A 19,610-nucleotide genomic window follows, 5' to 3' on the forward strand; every position below is an offset into this window, starting at 1 on the left:
GCTCCACCCTGATTTTTGGGAGGAGGAAGGCTCACCCAAAGAGGAAAACAGGGAGGCTGTGCCCCCTTGTGGAATCCAATTCTCCCATTTTATAAAGGGCGAAACTGGTACTCAGAAGGGCGAATCATGCTCAAGGACGCGGATCTGGTTAGTCCCCGCTCGCAGTCACTGGGGTTATCTCGCTCAGCATAGTAATTTGCTTCAGCCCCAAAGCAGATAAACACAAATCAGTTCCTTACAAAGAAACACCGAGCTTGAGGTCTGAAACCTCAGAAGACCGTTGAGGAAACTCCCAGAACTCGGTAGCGGGTCCGGCGAAAGCCTTCCCGCCTTCGGCCCCGCCTCTCGGCCTCAGCCCCACCCTTCGACCCCGGCTCTGCGGGTCTCCAGCCCGCACTCCGTCGGCCCTCGGGTTCCAGGCCCCGCCCCTCGGAGGCCGCAGCCAATCGGAGAGCCGCGATACCGTCGCGCGCGCCTCACCCCTGCCGGCAGTGACGTGCCCCACCCCACAGCCGCGGGATTCAAACTCCCGGAAGCGGCTCCCGCGCCGGAGGGTGAGACTGGGCCGACCGCGCAGTGTGGCGGGGGCGGCCAGGGCCCGCAGCCCCGGGGCCGGGCGAGACGGCCAGGGAGGCGTGGGCAGTGGGAGATCGCGTTAGCTGGGGCTCAATCTCTGCCCTCTCGGGTGCCCGTCGCGTTTCCCTGGCTCTCACATGGTTCCTGGCCCTGGCTGGGTGCCTCACGGCGGTTGCAGATTCGATCCCTCCTTTCAGCCCTGCGGCGGATATTATCCTCCTCTTTCAGACGAGCGCTGGGAGTTCGAGTGACTTGGCCAAGGTCTTTCGTTAGTACAGCCTTTTGCGGATTAGCAGGCACTTTCATGTCTGTTCTACAAACATCTTCAAAGTGGGGGTGAGAAAAAAGGTGCCCGTTTTTGCAGTTTTTCTTTCCCTGTCTTCCCACGTGAGATCTTCTGTGAGGGTTTTCGTAAGATTTGCCTCCACTTGCAGACGACGTGGTCTGTAATAGAGGCGTCGTGCCCTTTGCTGGTTATCTTAGTCTTTCACCTTAGAATGGACAAAACTCCAGGGCTATCCTTGTGATAGATGGTCTCTTCAACTCAGTTTACCCACTTCTGGTATTTTCAGGCTCTCTGAGTCCACACAGGATGACCCTTAAGGTCCCTTCCGTAGAAAAACCTTCTCCACCGAGGTGTCTAAGTAGGTCTTCTCAACTGTTACTGGTATCATTGTACTTTTCATTTCCTGGATAACATTTATTTTACAACTTGAGAATCTATATTTGTTTCCTTGTTACTGCCTGCCGCGTCTGCTAGATCGAAAGTTCCGTTATGTAAGGGACATGTCTCTCTTTCATTTCTTTCTTTCTTTTTTCTTTTTTTTGCCAGTGTATACCCAGCACCTAATATGCTGTCTGGTAAATTAAATTCTCCAGTATTTTTTGAATGCATGAATAGTATCATATTCCCCTGGATTCCCTAGTCACATTACCATTATTTTATCTTGGGATCCATAGGTGGAAAAATGCTTTTTAACCTCCCTAATTAAAACTACTTTTATTATATACACAGTAATTTTTGCTATGTATTTTGCTCCTAGAGTTTATATTATACCCTTGCTTCTTAAATGTCATCTAATACTATTAGCAAATACGCTAAACTTCTCCTTACGCGTTATTCTTAATTCCTGTCATTCCTGAATTCTGTGAATATTGTCTCTTTTTCCTATAAATGCCTCATATTGGTTTCTTCTCACTTCTGCCCACTGTGCTCTCTCAGCTGACCATTATTATTAAGATAGATCTGAAAAAAAAAAAAAAAAAGATCTGAACTAGGCTTAGCTTATAAAACAGAGTATGCACCATTATGTCAGGTAATGACGTTTCAATGTCCAGATATTCAGAATTACATTATTTATCATTAGCTTTTTATTCTTGGGTAAAATTTGTCTTTGATTGTGATCTACTTCTTTCAGACTTCATTTAATGGTTTAATCATTGGTTATCCCTCCATTTTTTTTAAATGAAATTTTTCTACTGAAGTATGACACACATACAGAATCCTGCACAAACACAAGAGTACAAGTTGACATATTGAATACTCCCCATGTATCTACCACCCAGACTTTAAAAATATATAGTGTTACTAGCACGCTAGAAGCCTTCCCCAGTCCCTGTTCCATACCCTACTGGTTTGGCTATATCACTTCTATTTAGATAGAAAGGTTCTTCTGTTTAGCAAATTAGTTATTAGACCTTTTCAAACCTGAGATTTGACCTTGTAAACTCAGACTTATTACTGTATTTTTATTTTTACAGACATTTTCAGAGATGTCTTCCAGAAGTCCCAAAGATTTAATTAAAAGTAAATGGGGACCAAAGCCTAGTAACTCCAAATCAGAAGCTGCATTAGAAAAATTTAGGGGAGAAATTGCAGCCTTAAAAACATCGGTAGATGAAATGGCAAGCGGAAAAGGAAAGCTGAATGATAAAGACAGACACAGACTTTTGGAGGTAAGATCCTTTAAACTGTAGTAAGTTTTGCTGTAGTAGATGAGAACGTATAATGATATAATGTAGTTTTTATGTTCACTAAATGTAAAAAACATATCTAATGTCAACTTTGGGATTTAGCTTTTAATGTGAATGCTTAAAAACCCATTTAATCATGTATATTGGCTGCTTTACAAGTAATCTTTGTTTACAGTCTTTTTTAAGGTAAAATCATTACAGATATTAGCATTTTGTGTTCTGTTAAACTATATATCCCTAATTTACAATTTGGTATGATATAGTCTGTAAAGCAGTTAGGAATTTGCTAGAACTGGAAGGATTTAAAATTTAATCGTTAACTTGATTGTAATTTATTTTGCAAAAGTACTTTTATTGTTCATAGAAAATAAATGATCTGTACTAAATAATATCATTGGATTTCTTTAAATTTTACTTTATAGGCACATCGTAAAACCAACTGATTTATTATTTTTTAACACATATTTATTATTATTTTTTAATACATAATATGTGTTAACATATTTTAACACTTTTTTAACACATATCACCAATTCTTAGACATAAAGATTATTTTGTAATCTGGTGAAGGAATCTAATAGCTTTCCTGGGAGACCTCTTTCCAGTTCATTCCACTTCTGACGAGCACTGGCTATCAAAACCCCTTTATAATCAATTGAAATTAACTTCCTGTAACTTCTACCCGTTTGTTCTAGTTATGTCAATTAAAGCTACACAGAACAAGTCTATTTTTTTTTTATCCAATTGACAATTTTTCAGATATCCAAGGAAATCTTGCTTCCTCTTACTTTTCTGTAGACCAGCCCCATATTCTTCAGCTTTACTGGCTTTTTCTCCTCCTGGTCACTTTCCTGAACACTCTGTGGTGTGTTCATGTCCCTCTTGAATTATGTACCTAGTATTGCATACAGCGGCAAACACAGGTTGAAGCAGTACTATTATTTCCCGTAATCTGGATGATATACTCTATGAAAGCTTAAAATTGAATTCGGTTTAGGCTTCCCTGGTAGCGCAGTGGTTGAGAGACCGGCTGCCAATGCAGGGGACACGGGTTCGTGCCCCGGTGCGGGAAGATCTCACATGCCGCGGAGCGGCTGGGCCCGTGAGCCATGGCCTCTGAGCCTGCGCGTCCGGAGCCTGTGCTCCGCAACGGGAGAGGCCACAACAGTGAGAGGCCCGCGTACCGCCAAAAAAAAAAAAATTGAATTGAATTTTTGGTAACTGTATCATACTACTGTCTTGTCTTAAGCTTGTAGGCAACTGAAAATTCCCTCATCGTTTTCATACAACTGTCCCACTCAATTTCCCCATCTTTTTTTTTTTTTTTTTTTTTCGTTGCACGCGGGTCTCTCTCTGTTTTGGCCTCTCCCGTTGCGGAGCACAGGCTCTGGACGCGCAGGCTCAGCGGCCATGGCTCACGGGCCCAGCCGCTCCGCAGCATGTGGGATCTTCCCGGACCGGGGCACGAACCTGTGTCCCCTGCATCGGCAGGCAGACTCTCAACCACTGCGCCACCAGGGAAGCCCAATTTCTCCATCTTTATTTGAACAACTGCTTCTCTCCCCCACCCTCAAATGCAAGTTTTTAGTTTTATGTTGTTTTTCCTTTGTTAGCATGTAAACCACTCTGCTAACTTTTTCTATCATCTCTCTATTGATGCGTTCTCCCTTATGCCAGCAGGAGTTTAACAAACACGTCTTCTTTATCTTTCAAATCCTTGAAAATGTTGAACACTCCTTTGAAGATCACCTTCTAGATTTGACACCAAATCATTTATTAACAAAAAGCAAGTTTATGAATGCACTTTTATCCGGGTAGAACATTTTGTTATTTTTAAATTCTGTTGCTTCAAGTTCATCAGTGAGCATGTATCTCTTTGTGTGACTCACTTTTAGCCTTTAAGATTATTAGATCTGGCATGGTGGGGGAATGACTAGCAGATACTCAGGTGAGAGCCAGCTTTTCTTCAGCTTTCTCTAACCACTGTCGACAGAGTTGATCTTTCCTTTCTGTGTCCATGTCCCATTCATTTTCTATATATCTTAACCACAGCACTTACCATATTGCATTAATATATTGGCTTACCTCTCTGATTTCTCTGAGCGTAAGACCTTGCCTTCATCTTTTTTTTTTTTAACTTTTTATTTTATATTGGAGTATAGCTGATTAACAATGCTGTGATAGTTTCAGGTGCACAGCAAAGCGACTCAGCCATGCATATACATGTATCCATTCTCTCCCAGACTCCCCTCCCAGGCGTCATCTTCTTTTTTGCCCTGTATCTGGTATAATGCTGACTTGATATATAATAAACACTTCACAAATGCTTGTTGTAATGTACTGTTTATTTTTGTGTTTGACCTGGCCTTTTTCTAAGATTCTTCTTGGTTTATATCTAGAAAATTCGAGTCCTTGAAGCTGAGAGAGAGAAGAATGCTTATCGCCTCACAGAGAAGGACAAAGAAATACAGCAACTCAGAGACGAGCTGAAAGCCAAACACAGCACTACTGCATTGCTTGAACAGCTGGAAGAGAAAACAAAGGAAGGTGAAAGGAGGGAACAGCTGTTGAAATCCTTGTCTGAAGAGACAGATATATTAAAAAAACACTTGTCTGCTACAACTGCAAGACTTGCTGAATTTGAAGGCAAAGCTGATACACTTCGTTTATCACAGGTACTAATTTCTTTAAACCCAGATTTTTAAAATCTTTTCTGATAGTTTGTAATTCTTATGGAGAATGAGTTTGTTAAAACATGCTTGGCAAATGGTGAGACAGTATAGTATACTAACAGGTTCCTTTTTTTTTTTATAGCCTGGTACTTCTCCATAAGCAAAAATAGGTAATATGGCTCCCTCCACTCCCCACACCATTGTTTTATGCAAGGGATTATTCAGAATACAGAATCCGCTGTGTATCTACAACAGCCGGGAAGATTTTGTTGAGTTCTTTTTTATATAGTTTGTATTGTGAAAACAATAGGCTTCATTTTTTGGTTGTTTTTCTTATTTGAGATACCCAGTTAAAATATCAAGTATGCTTTTTTCCTAACTGTACATGCTTTTTCTCCCTCTCTTTTGTTTTAGCATCACTAGTGTAGCAAAAAGAGCAAGGATTTGTGGGTAGGCAGATCCGAGTTCAGATCTTTGTTCTTCCACTTGCTAGCTGTGTGACTCTGAACAAATTCCTTAACCTCTCTTGGAGACAATGCTAGAATTCACCAGACCCCTCTCCTAAACCTCAATTTCCACATCAGTAAAATCAGGGTAAGAATACTGGAGATTAAATGTTACAATATATATAAATAGCCTAGCAGAGTGCCTGGCATGTAGTAAGTGCTAAATAAATGGTTTCTTATTGATCAGACCTTTGATTCTTTTCGAAATTTGGACATTTGAATAATACTAATACTACAACTATTAATACCACCTACAGAAGAAAATCTATGGCTTTCAGATACAATATGTCAACGATGTTAAGGGTCTTTCTACTTTATCTCCCCTTTAGAGCACCTATAATTTATGTGTACTCTCATAGATGGGCAATTGAGTATTTCTACAGATGAGTTCAAAGAGGTTAAGCTTTTCTAGAGAATTTCCATAGAACTGAAACTCATGAAACATTATAGTCAGGTCCTACGTGGTTGACTAAACCTTTACTTAAAGCTCAAGAATTAGTTTCTTTTGAAGGTGGAAATGTAAATCTTGGCAGAAATGATAATTTAAAAAATGTATTCTTATAATAATTGTTGAATACCCACTACTCATTTCTGTATTAGTCAGCATGTCTAATTGCCTAACAACCGACCTCCAAATCTCAGAGTCTTATATGAAAAATGATTATTTTTCCCTCATGTCACAGCCTAGTGCAGGTTGGAGTGGAGGAGGCTTTGCTCCACATAGGCATTCAGAGATCCACGTTCCTTACTTCTAGTGGCTCCCCCATCCCTCAGGGTGCAGTCCTCCACCAGATCCGCTATACACAGCTGTGGGCTAGACAGCATGTGGAGAATTGGGGGAGCCTGTAAGGTCTAGGCCTGGGAATGGCATATCTCACTTTTGCTTACGTTCCATTGGACAGAATTCAGTCTCATGACCTCACTAACCACAGGGAAGTCTGGGAAATGTAGTCCACAATGTGCCCAGGGAGAAAGGAAAGGGATTTGATGAACTATCTCTATCATAGTTTCTACCTAAAGGACTAAATTGAGAGGGAGAAAGGGCTACATACTAGGGTGGCTAGAGCATCTTTGGAGAAAAAAATATTTTGAGCTTCTTTGCCATCCTTCACATACATCTCTTTCCTTATAGCTGTTAAAAGACTGAAATACAGCTTTTTATGAGTTTTGTTGACTAGCCTGGCTACCTTACCACCTACTTCCCCTCTTTTTTTTCTCTATGAGAAAATGAAGAAAAAAGAGGGGACAAATTATGTTTTGAGTTCTATATGAATGAATACTAATTAATACTATTGCTAATACAAATATAGTTCTAGAAAACAACTTTCGTCTTTTATTTGCCAATTTAATATTTTCCAGATTTCATCTAAATAGCCCAGCTGTTTTGTCTCCTGGTGAAAATCAGTGGGCTGTTCATATGCATTGAGGGCTATACTGGGGTCCAGGTGACCTCAGAGGTCAAATTAGGTATGAAATCTCAGGGTTTCCAATCTGCTTAGAAAGCTTCCAGGACATCTAAATTCTGCTCTGCTACCCATCAGCTGGCATATACCAGATCTGGATTTTGGGATGCCCCTGTGAAGTATACTGTATTATTATGAAACTAAATATAATGAGGAAACTTCTGTTGTTAAATTTATGATGTTAACTAATATTGATTTACTTGTAGACTGTGGCTACAAGTTGCTTCAATTCATCAATGAGTAATATTCATGAAATGGAAATACAGCTGAAAGATGTAAGTTCATTTTTCTTTTACTAAGTTATGACTTCATTTATTATCAAATTTCATGGAAATTGACAGCAGTAATGCTGTGGTTTGAAAAAAATCTTTTGAGGAAATGGAGAAATGAATGGTTTGAGATCATCTCTCTAGGTTACTACTACCTTTAAGTCTCTTTCCAGGCATTCAAGAGGGCCAGTTCCTCTAAGTATGGACTCTTTAGGATAGAAAGCCCTAGAAATCACCCATTTTTACCAAATACCTCAACAGTATCCCTTCTTCACCTAAATCTAATTTGCTCAACTATTTTATTATTATAATGTAATTTAACTTGTAGGTTTTTTTTCTTTTTGTTTATCCATGCAAGATGTACTCTTTAGTTTGAAATTATTCCCTTGGAACCAGGGTTTGCTTTCATAGTTTGAAAAGGAAACACATTCTTTGTGTATTCAATGTTTCTTTTTCCTAGAATTTGATATGAGGTTATTTTAGATATATGGTAAAGCTGTATTACAAACTTATGTCTTAAATGGATTGGTGAGTTTCATTGGAAATTAAATAAATTGGGGACACAGGACTACTATTCACATTGTACTTTTTCAAGTTTTAAGATTAGATATGCAAAGTATGAAATTCTTGATTTAATTATTGGGTCAGTAGGTAGATATTGTGATTCCAGAAATATTACTAGCATGTCTACCCTGATCTAGGTATGCTCTTAAGATTCCTGTTTTATCTTATCTAGCAGGTGTACCCTGAGGTCTATTTAATCTTCAAAAGAAGAATTTAAATCTGTTGAGTGTCTATATAACTGGGTACCACATCATACCCTTATCAAAGTAATTTACCTAGAGGTAACAGAAATACAGAAGAAACATAATTCTTAAAATACTATCAAAATAAGTTTTTTGTATGTCATATACTATCCCCAGCATCTACAAAATTGGAAAGAATGACTAAAGGGAATCTTGTGAAGTTTCTTGAATTTCACTAGTGTCTCGTTTAGCAAAGTACCTGAAAATAGATGCTATTTTCTTAAACTCGGGTAATTTTTAGGCTTCTCAGTGCTAACTGCTTCAAAGAGCAACTAAAGTTATTTTTATGTAATGACGATTGGTCTGGGGTAGAACCTGAGATTCTCCATTTCCAGTAAGCTTCAGGTGCTGCTGCTACTGTTAGTGGTCTGAAGACCACCCTTTAAGAACCATTAAATTACATGTGGGGAGCAAGAGGTGGTTTAGCTCTGGTTACCCCTTTGGAGTCTCAGCAGATCTTTTAGAGCAGGAGGAGAATTATAGTTGGAGGGTTTAGGAGCAGGGAGAGAGAAATCTCACTCTTCAGAGTCTGCAGTGTCACAATATTGGCTTTGGGGAGCTCAGCAATGTTAATCCTACACCCTCTGCAAAGCTCCCATAAAACTTCCTTTAGAAGTTTGCTCACCTATTTTAAGAATCAGTATTTGTTATGCTAAAATAATCTTAAGGCCAAGCTGTATCATTCCTCATCTACCATTTAGGTCTGGCTGATATTTTGAAATAATTACACGGAGTTAATGCTGTAAACATTCTCCAGTGTCAGTAACTTTGACACCGAATAGCTAAAAGTCAGTTTTAATAGGCATTTCTTGCTCTTGATTTTAAAAATCTGATTTTTAGGGAATTCCCTGGTGGTCCAGTGGTTAGGACTGTCAGCTTCCACTGCAGGGGACACAGGTTCAATCCCTGGTTGGAGAGCTAAGATCCCAAAAGCTGTGCAGTGAGGCCAAAAAAAAAAAGGAAAATCTGATTTTTTTTGCTTTTTTTTTTAATGAAAGCTTCTTTATTTATTTATTTTTGGCTGCATTGAGTCTTCGTTTCTGTTCGAGGGCTTTCTCTAGTTGCGGCGAGTGGGGTCCACTCTTCATCGCGGTGCGCGGGCCTTTCACTGTCGTGGCCTCTCTTGTTGTGGAGCACAGGCTCCAGACGCGCAGGATCAGCGGCCATGGCTCATGGGCCCAGCTGCTCCGCGGCATGTGGGATCTTCCCGGACCGGGGCACGAACCCATGTCCCCTGCATCGGCAGGCGGACTCTCAACCACTGCGCCACCAGGGAAGCCCGGAAAATCTGATTTTTAAACATAGAATTATGGAAGATAAATAATAATTATTTTAAATTTTTTATTTCGAAAAAATTCAAATTTACAGAAAAGTTACAAGAATGGAAAATGGTACATAGAACCCCACATACTCTTCACCAAAATTGAACTATTTTAGGGACTCCCCTGGTGGCGAAGTGGTTAAGAATCTGCCTGCTAATGCAGGGGACACGGGTTCATTCCCTGGTCTGGGAAGATCCCACATGCCGTGGAGCAGCTAAGCCCGTGCACCACAGGTACTGAGCCTGCTCTCTGGAGCCCGCGAGCCACAACTGCTGAGCCTATGTGCGGCAACTACTGAAGCCCACGAGCCTAGAGCCCGTGCTCGGCAACAAGAGAAGGCACTGCAATGAGAGGCCCGCGCACTGCAGTGAAGAGTAGCCCCCGCTCGCCGCAACTGGAGAAAGCCCGTGCGCAGCAACATAGACCCAACGTAGGCAAAAATAAATATATAAAATAAATTTTTAAAAAAATTGAACTATTGTTAACATTTTACCCCATTTGATACTTTCTCTTTCAATCCCCACCCCCATACACACACACACAGTTATAATTTTTTTTTTTTTTTAATTTGGCTGCATTGGGTCCTCGTTGTTACACGTGGGCTTTTCTCTAGTTGTGGAGAGTGGGGGCTACTCTTTGATGTGGTGCGCGGTTTCTCACTGCGGTGGCTTCTCCTGCTGTGGAGCACGGGCTCTAGGCGCATGGGCTTCAGTAGTTGTGTCACGCGGGCTCAGTAGTTGTGGTTCGAGGGCTCTAGAGCGCAGGCTCAGTAGTTGTGGCACATGGGCTTAGTTGCTCCACGGCATGTGGAATCTTCCCAGACCAGGGCTCAAACCCGTGTCCCCTGCATTGGCAGGCGGATTCTTAACCACTGTGCCACCAGGGAAGCCCTTAATGTAGCTTCTTATGTGAATATTTTGCTAATGTCTTGCCACAGATCAGGTGGTATGATCCACAGAAAATGTAGATGTGATTTTATAAAATTTTCCAGCTTGTGCTAGGTGGCTGGTAAGGCATCATCTAGTTTCTTGCAGGAAAGATGTAACTGAAATGAAAAACTAATATTAGCAGTAACAGTAAAGTGAATCACTTTCCCTCTTACCAGCTAACTTAAACAGACACTGCTTATTTTATTAATATTATCCCATCATTCAAATAATTTCTTGACTACACATTGTATGCAAAAGCTGTAAATCCTCGTGGAAAAGCATGGTCTGCCACTTCAAGGAGCTTACTATCTATTTGAGAGAAACAGCAAACACAGAAAAAAGCTGAAGATGGTTGGTAAAATAATTTTTTAAAATATGTAGACATATGTATATATAACAACTGAGTTCATAAGCCCCTATACAAACCAGATGAATGATCCCAATTTGGAATTTTTGAGTTCTAAAAGATGTAAAAGATGAAAATTGGTGATAAGGAGAGAGGGTGGTATTTAAGTTTGAGATGGAGTTAGCAGTGCAAACAGTTTATTGGGGAGCGACATCTGTGAGAGGAAAAGGAAGGCAGCAGGACTGGACAGGGGCACCGTCAGGCCAGGATGCAAACCTGACAGAGCCTCTGTCCACCCTGTGGAGAGCTCCCAGGCAGAGCCCTGTGTTGGGTGGAAACAGCTCATTTTCTTTTTTAAAAAATTTATTTATTTAATTAATTTATTTTTGGCTGTGTTGGGTCTTTGTTGCTGCACGCGGGCTTTCTCTAGTTGTGGCGAGGGGGACCTACTCTTTGCTGCAGTGCCCGGGCTTCTCATTGCGGTGGCTTCTCTTGTTGCAGAACATGAACTCTAGGCACGTGGGCTCAGTAGTTGTGGCTCACGGGCTTAGTTGCTCTGCAGCATGTGGGATCTTCCCGGACCAGGGCTTGAACCCATGTCCCCTGCATTGGCAGGCAGATTCTTAACCACTGCGCCAAAGGGAAGCCCCAAGAAACAGCTCTTTCTTTTTTTTTTTTTTTTTTGAAACAGCTCTTTCTTAAAAGAGTATCTGAGCAGTGCATCTCCACCTCTACCACAAAGACATTCTGTTTACAGAGAATGACATGGACACAGACACAAAGCAAATTGTGTATAGGAAATAGCAGACAAATGAACTTAACCCCATGTAGATGTGACTTTGCCATGTTATTAGGTATTCCAAAGGTGTGTGGCCTTAGAATGTGTCTCTGTGTCAGGAGCTTTACAGTGGTTGCCTAGAATCATTCTATGATGTGAGCTGTAGAGTTTTTGTGTGCTGGAAAAGACTGCATCCCTTGGGCTCCCTTGTCCATTTTAAGAGTTTGAGTTTTTATTATTGATTTGCTTTCATTTTCACTTTGAGGCTCTGGAGAAAAATCAGCAATGGCTTGTGTATGATGAGCAGCGAGAGGTCTACGTAAAAGGACTTTTAGCGAAGATCTTTGAGTTGGAACAGAAATTGGAAACAGCTGTTCATGCATTCCCACAGGAGACAAAAAAGACTGAATCAGAAGGTACTGGTATAAAAATGTTCTTTAGGGTTGTCCTGCCTGATATTTTTCAAAAGGAGAGATTCATCAAATTTAGATTCTTATAGACATGTGTTATAAAGTAAAGTAAGAGCAGGTCTGCAAGCCCTGAAGTAAGAAATACCATTTTAGCCAGTCTGTTTCATTTCCCATTGTTTTCTGACACCAAAGGGCATAAGTCACAGGGTAAAGGGATCTTGCAGCCCTGAAGGCACATTAAGTTTTCTCCACCTTACATATCCTTCCCCTCCTTCAAAGCCCTTCTCCAACTTTATTTCCCCCAGTGCTGACCTTATCTTTTTACTCAGCTTCCCTTAAGCAGTTATTCATATCAATCCCAGGAGAAAGATTACATTTTTATACATTATTCTTCAATCATTTGAATCTCACCCTAGAATTGAGGTGAAGTTTCTTCTGATTGATGCTGTCTTTTTTGCCAAGTGGTCTGCAGCTTCTCTGACACTGATCTCCATTGTGTTTCGCAAGAAGCCTAAGAGGTGGGGCAGGAAGGATCATTATTCTCATTTTACAAATAGATTCAGCAGTTCCAGGTGATGAGCCAGGAAAAGAAAAACCCCTGTGCAAAGCACTCATTTAGAATGACTGACAGCCTTAGTGGGACTGGAGCCTTGAATTATAGAAAGAGAAAGCTAATGAAAGGCCAGCAAGGCTCATAATCTTAGAGCTTCACATGTGAATATTTAAAATGAAACTAATGCTAAAAAAGTATAAAAGGAATGTCTCTAGAGATAATTTAAAGCTTTTTATTCCTAAGGGGACAAAGTTACTACTGTAATGCCTTTATAAGTTTACTACACATAAAAGGATTTTAATTATGGGTGAAGTCTAGTCTTTTTCTCGGGTAATATAGTTTTCCTTTTCTCTCTCCCTCGCTCTCTCTCTGTGTTTTATCAAAGCAATATAAACACTTGTTAAAATAATTTAATAATAGTACAGAAGACCCTGTTCTACCTTTCCCATCCCATCCTAATGCCTATTTCTTCCTCCCATCAGGGCAGCTGCTTTTAAACATTTCTGGTTTTGGTTTTGGTAATTACCGCCATATCTATAAATAATGACTTAATGGCCCTATATGTTGATTTGTTTTCTTTAGACATTAGTGACTTTCCCTCCCTCAGAATAATTATATTACTGTTTCTAGTTCTTCTATTTATTCATTTTGTGACTTCAAGTAGTATACCTGAACTTCTGTTTCTTGTTCTGTCAAATATCAGCCATATTCCCTCTCTCGACTCTTCGTTTTTGAAGGTGAGGAAATAAATGTGATCTTGTTTATAGAAACATATTTACATTTATTTCTTCAGGAAAATTCTCTCTTTTATAAAGTGAGTTGTGCCCTGATGTGTTTGTCCTAGGTTGTCTTCAAGAAGAAAAGCAAAAATATTACAACCATCTCTTGGCAAATGCAAAAAACGATCTTGAGGTAGAACGACAAACAATAACTCAGTTGAATTTTGAACTTAGTGAATTTAGAAGAAAATATGAAGAAACCCAAAAAGAAGTGCAAGATTTAAATCAGCTGTTGTGTTCACAAAGAAAGGCAGATGTACAACATCTGGAATACGATAGGCATAAAACAGAGAAAATACAAAGGCTCAAGGAAGAGAATGATCTTGCCAGGGAAAAACTTGAAGAAGAGAAGAAGAGATCCGAAGAGCTCTTATCTCAGGTGAGTCTAACTAGCAAGGTTTTCCACAGTTTATAATTCAGAATTCTCATGGTACTTACTAAGTGTCAGGGACTATTTTAACTACTTGGGAACCAGCAAGGAGCAACGCAAGTTCCTGCCCCCTCCTAGGAGTTCATACTTAGAAGGGAGACAGACCATAAACAAGTACCTAAATAAACAAGTAAACTAAAGAAAATAAAACAGGGTAATATGACCAAGAGAAATCGGGGGCCAGCGGAAGCGTCACTGAGGAGATGGTATTTGGACAAAGCTGATGGTGAGAAGGAACCGGCGAGGTGGGTGACTGTGGGAATTCCCTCCTAGTGGGAGGAAATCACAGACACAAAAGCTGAGTGAGGAGGAGTTAGGTATGTGTGAGAAGCTGAAAGAGGGGAAGTTAAGGGGGGATCAAGGCTGATTGCTAGGCTGGCACTGAGATTGTGATGACACTGGCTCAAGTTAATTACCAGATGCCCTCCATGTTCTCACTATGCTCACAGCCGGATCCAGGATGTCCGTCTCAGTAATGTTGGCATTACTGAGGATTATTAGAATTGAATACTACTTCAACAGAAACTCATTAATTTAAATTTTGCCTGGCAGCATGAAATAATGGAAAAAACATAATTTGAGGTCCATACCAGGTCTCTAATTGTGTGGCCTGAGGAAAATCAGCTAACTTCTCTGACTTGCAGGTTATTTGTGTCAAATTAATAATAGTAAATCTAACAACTTCTTCTCGCCTCAGAGGACTTTTATGAAGGTCAACTGAGAGAATGTAAAAGTGCTTTGTAAATTAAAGGGCTAGGTAAATGTTAGTTATTGCTACTATTAGAATAGTAATTTGGGGGACTTCCATGGTGGCACAGTGGTTAAGAATCCGTCTGCCAATGCAGGGGGCACGGGTTCAAGCCCTGGTCTGGGAAGATCCCACATGCCGTGGAGCAGCTGAGCTTGTGAGCCACAACTACTGAAGCCCGTGTGCCTAGAGCCTGTGCTCTGCAATAAGAGAAGCCACTGCAATGAGAAGCCTGCACGCCGCAATGAAGAGCAGCCCCCGCTCACCGCAATTAGAAAAAGCCCACGTGCAGCAATGAAGACCCAACGCAATCAAAAATTAAATAAATTAATTTAAGAAAAAAAAAAGAATAGTAATTTTTAAAATCCTCCAGAAGTTGAGAGAGAGGGAAAAAAATAGTCTGTAACATTTGCCTTCTTAGTCTTTACCACCCTTACTTCTGCCTGCAGGTGCAAGCAGTGATATTTATGAAAGATTATGCAGAAGTGACTGAGAAGTTTGCTCCTACTCTGGCTGAGGTGGCCAGGCTCTTCCAGCTTTGTTATCCTACTCAGAAATATTAGTGGATGTCAGGACCTAAAGGAAAGTGGGTGTGTCCACTGCGGTTTAGTGCTTTTATTTTTAATTTTTTTTGCTGTACGCGGGCCTCTCACTGTTGTGGCCTCTCCCGTTGCGGAGCACAGGCTCTGGACGCGCAGGCTCCACGGCCATGGCTCACGGGCCCAGCCGCTCCGCGGCTTGTGGGATCCTCCCAGGCCGGGGCACGATCCCGCGTCCCCTGCATCGGCAGGCGGATCCCCAACCACTGTGCCAGCGGGGAAGCCCCAGTTTAGTGCTTTTTTTTTTTTAAATCAACGTTCAGTCTGTGCCTCAGGGAACTCTTGGCCTGGGCAGTACTGCTCAGCTGCTTATATAGATAGGTTGCCCAACCACAGCTGGAAGGACTCACCCAGAAGAGCAGGTGTTGCCGTGTTTAGAAATGTGAGCCTGTCATGCATCCCAGGTCAAGGTCAAACCATAAAATGTCAATGTGACAGTGTTGGTTCTATTTACATCCTACAGGTCCAGTTTCTTTACACGACTCTGTTGAAGCAGAAAGAGGAACAGAAAAGGGTAGCTCTGTTGGAACAACAGGTATTCATTGGGGTTGCTTCTAAATTCAATTTAACCCTTTAGAAAATGGAATTTTTCCTCATGTTTACACTATTCTGTGAAGAAACAGTTGAAAGTTGTAGAAAATGTTTTTTAAAAACTTTAACAAAATATTTAAAGTGACTATCTGTGCCAGCCATATGTTCCCATTACTATCTTCAGGCTAAACCAGATTCTCTAAGGTGACATGGCAATTTTCTTGACAGGTAGATGTTTGTCTTCGCAAATTTTATTCTTCCCTAAATGGCTGCTAGTCTGACCGGATGTCCCTAATAGGGCTGCTTGATAACTTCAAGTAGAACTCAAAGAGACACCAGTTATTCTCAGAATAGACACCAGAGATTTTTAGTATATTCCAAACCAGGGAACAGCCATCTCTTTCCCTTCCCCACAAAAAGGAGGATGGGGAGGACAGATTCTAACCACTCACTTATACCTCAAGCTTTGGTTTTGCTCCTTGGACAAAGCTTTTTCATTTATCAACATCTCAGTGTGTTCAGAGGAATTCTTGCTCTAATGGTACAATACATGTTTGCTTCTTGTGCTAATAAAAAAAAAATGCAAGCATCCAGTCAAGAAAACTAGACAGTATATACTAGCTGTCATTGTCTTGTCTTGGGCATTTTTTCTAGATGCAGGCATGTACTGTAGACTTTGAAAATGAAAAACTTGACCGTCAAAATATGCAGCATCAATTGCATGTAATTCTTAAGGAGCTCCGAAAAGCAAGAAATCAAATAACACAGTTGGAATCCTTGGTGAGATCGGAATGGTTAAACTAAAACTTGTTTTCATCTTTCTCTTTCTGCCATCTTTCTATTTACATGTAAAACCATTTCCTGAAGTAGGAGGATACAGCTTAAATAATGGCTGTTTCTCAAATCAATCAGATCAAATCCCCTGCCTCTTTTGAAGCAACTGCCCTTTGAGCATCAGTTCAGAGGACTAGACAGAGGGACATTATGGGCCTCTTGGTAATGATAACATTACCGGTGCCTGGGATCATTCCCCACCCACGCTGGGCTCTGTGATTCTAAAGGCACTAAACAGTGCCTGGCCTGGGGGATACAGGGGGCAAGGCAGGGCAGTTGTAGATCCTGAATTGAAATTATTCTTTTCTATTTAAAAAGAAAGAAAGAAAAAAATGCTGGTTTTAGGGCTAATGGACTATTACTGTTAATACTCTCTTTTAGGCATATTGAGTTGAGTACTTTCTGGGGGTTACCCTGAACACATAATCTTTTTAAACATTAACCTTTTAAATAACATGCTTCTATGAGGAAATGGTTTTTGATCTACCTATTTTCATCCTATTAATAAGCTTTGGACCAAATCTGTTAGGGTCTGTGTGTGTTATGTCCCCACACATTTCATATATCATCCTAGTACTGCAGAATATTTGCAGATGGTGAAATGTTATGAACAGAATTCCTCGGTTTTCAAAAGAGAAAATAGCAGTTGTTAAAATCATTTGTAATTTCTTTATGAATAAAAGACAGAAAATAACTTTTTGGCTCTATTTATGTCATTGATATTGACCATTTATAATATTTGAAATTGAAATGTATAATTCATTCCTGTTGATGACTGTTTTTCAAAGTATAGGAAGCCAAAGGTATACAAAAGAATCCATAATTTTCCTGTATTTTTCTTTGTGTTCCTACCATCCATCATCTTCATATTATGTTGTAAAGTACTCATTTTTAAGCTTTACTGACTATTCTAAATTCCTCAGGGAAAAAATCATGAAATAGGGAAGTCACAAAGGAATTATACAACATCTTAGTCATTTCTGTGTGTAACCTGTTTGACCTGCTAAAATTCTTTGCTGCTCTTAATTCCATGTAGTTCTTTATTATTGAAGTTACCCCTCTTTTACAAACCTAGCAAACTTTGTCAGCACTGTCCACCCGCCCACCTTTACATTTGGCTCTAAGCATTTTAATAAAACCTATCTATGTAAACACCCAACCCTAGAACTTCCTGGGTAATTTGGGTGATTTATAACCGCCTTGTATGTTGCCACCATAATACCAGTGACCAGAGAGATTCAGAAGAAAATCTGTCTACAGGGCTGAAGCAACTGGAGTACCTGTGGAGCAGTTACTGGATGGTAGGCCATCTATACAAACCGTGTTCGTTTGACATTTATTTTTCAGAAGCAGCTTCAAGAGTTTGCCTTCACAGAGCCATTAGTCACTTTGCAAGGAGAGACTGAAAACAGAGGAAAAGTTGCCTCACCAAAAAGTCCTACTGCTGCACTAAATGAAAGCCTGGTAGAATGTCCCAAGTGCAATATCCAGTATCCAGCCACCGAACATCGAGATCTACTCGTCCATGTTGAATACTGTTCTGAGTAACAATATAATTATTCTTTGTTTTTGTGTCAAAAGATTCAGTACTGTATTTTACGTTAGCTTATGGACATTTTGAATTACTTATTTCACCTCAGATCAGAAAGTGCCTATATACTTTTCAGACTCTGGTATAGGAGTGAATCGTTGTATTATTATTATTTTTTTTGCCTGATTTGCATTTCCTTGGCAGTGATACCTCCCTGCAGTGGTTCATCTTGAGGCTTTAGTGACAGAATGTGCAGAGTATTGAATGCTGAGATGACTAACATTTTGCACTGTTAAAGTACTTGCTGGAGAAAAGATAGTTCAGGTTGTTGCTTGTGCATCAAATTTGTTACACCAACAAGCAACTATTTTATGTTTCGTGGATTTTTAAAAATCAGAAGTAATTAACCAGGGATCTTATTGTGTTAGTATTTTTTAATCCAAGCACTTATTAAGCCTACAGTTCTGATTTTCATGTCCATTGTGAAAAGATGGTGATACTTTTTTCATTTTTTTTTTCCCTTTCTATGTTAGAGCGGTTATTAGAAAAGTTGGGGATTTTCCTGATCTTTATTGCTGCTTACTGTTGAAACTGTAAACCTACCTGTGTTCTAAGCACAAAGCAGATTCTGTTTAAGGAATACTCCTTAGTAGCCACACACAATGTTTTCTGTAATGTTAACTGGCTATAACTTTAACTTGAATTTCATTAGCACATGTTGGTTAGCTAAAATTGTTAAAAGGAATTTTGATAAAACCACCTAGCCCTCTCTTTTGATTTGCGGGTGTTTTATTTATTTATTTTTGGCACTCTTAAAAGCTGGGCGATGTAATGAGCAGATATTTGCTTACCTGAATATATATTTTTATACATGCGTGTGTAAACCAAGAAATTTTTTATTTCTTCAGGTTTCCTAAAATGCTTAACACTGGGCTGCTGTTAGTAATGCAGAGGAGAAAAGAATACAATGGTATAATAAGGTTTGCTCTGAGGAGTGTATATGTATGCAGACAGGTATTGTGAGATTTCTGCCCTGAGAGGGGTGCCAGCGAGTTACAGTTAAACATACAGTGTAAGATGATAAATAAGGTGGTTAAGGACACCTTGGAACCAAAAGCTGCATGAAGCTCGGAAAGTTTAAGCAAAATGCCCATAATCATAAAAAAAAGACATTCTTGGATTTCAGACTCCAGGTCGACTCCAAAGCCCGTCTTCTCTCCACCAGAAAACCCTTACGAATTCTCCAAACTCAGTATCCTTAACTGGAGTAATGGGATGTTCCTTGAGTTACAGAAATGGCAGAACACACCTGGTCTCTTTCATCCCTCTGGTCTGGGAAGTTCTGCCTTGTCAAACCCCTCCACCTGTTCCATGGATCCGTGCTGTGCCAATTCGGCAAACATCTTTACGTTCATTCTCCAAACGTTTATTAAATGGCAACTACACGCAAAGCTCTGGGCTAGGTGTTAGTGACACAGTGATAGTAAAATGCAGCTCCATCTTCACAGTCTGGTAGAAGAGACCAAGAGCTAAACATATAAGTATGTTTGTTGT

The 19,610-nt window shown here is 40.2% G+C and overlaps 1 protein-coding gene across 4 annotated transcripts; it reads left to right on the plus strand.

Annotated features, from left to right (window-relative positions):
- Positions 1-507: 507 nt before the first annotated feature.
- Positions 508-19,004, plus strand: CEP55 (centrosomal protein 55). 4 transcript variants are annotated; one of them, XM_027112075.1, is made up of 9 exons: positions 508-554; positions 2,338-2,532; positions 4,950-5,225; positions 7,398-7,466; positions 11,907-12,057; positions 13,449-13,762; positions 15,624-15,695; positions 16,346-16,471; positions 17,873-19,004. In XM_027112075.1, exons 2-9 carry the CDS (start codon positions 2,350-2,352, stop codon positions 18,071-18,073), a joined length of 1,392 nt encoding a protein of 463 aa, XP_026967876.1. In that variant the 5' UTR covers positions 508-554; positions 2,338-2,349; the 3' UTR covers positions 18,074-19,004. The 4 variants fall into 4 exon arrangements, with proteins under 4 accessions (XP_026967876.1, XP_026967877.1, XP_026967878.1 ...); XM_027112076.1 differs by lacking the exon at positions 508-554 and adding an exon at positions 569-912 and having other exon boundaries at positions 17,876-19,004; XM_027112074.1 differs by lacking the exon at positions 508-554 and adding an exon at positions 570-912.
- The last annotated feature ends 606 nt before the right edge of the window (positions 19,005-19,610 follow it).

Source organism: Aethalodelphis obliquidens, unplaced genomic scaffold, assembly GCF_003676395.1.
Source record: "Aethalodelphis obliquidens isolate GAN/ISIS:26980383/991018 unplaced genomic scaffold, ASM367639v1 scaffold11, whole genome shotgun sequence".
In the NCBI taxonomy this organism is placed as follows: domain Eukaryota; kingdom Metazoa; phylum Chordata; class Mammalia; order Artiodactyla; family Delphinidae; genus Aethalodelphis; species Aethalodelphis obliquidens.

Coding starts and splice junctions, on each gene's coding strand:
- CEP55 (XM_027112075.1), top strand. CDS start 2,350: ATGTCTTCCAGAAGTCCCAAAGATTTAATTAAAAGTAAATGGGGACCA. Junction 2,533..4,949: donor ACAGACACAGACTTTTGGAG/GTAAGATCCTTT, acceptor GTTTATATCTAG/AAAATTCGAGTCCTTGAAGC. Junction 15,696..16,345: donor TAGCTCTGTTGGAACAACAG/GTATTCATTGGG, acceptor CATTTTTTCTAG/ATGCAGGCATGTACTGTAGA.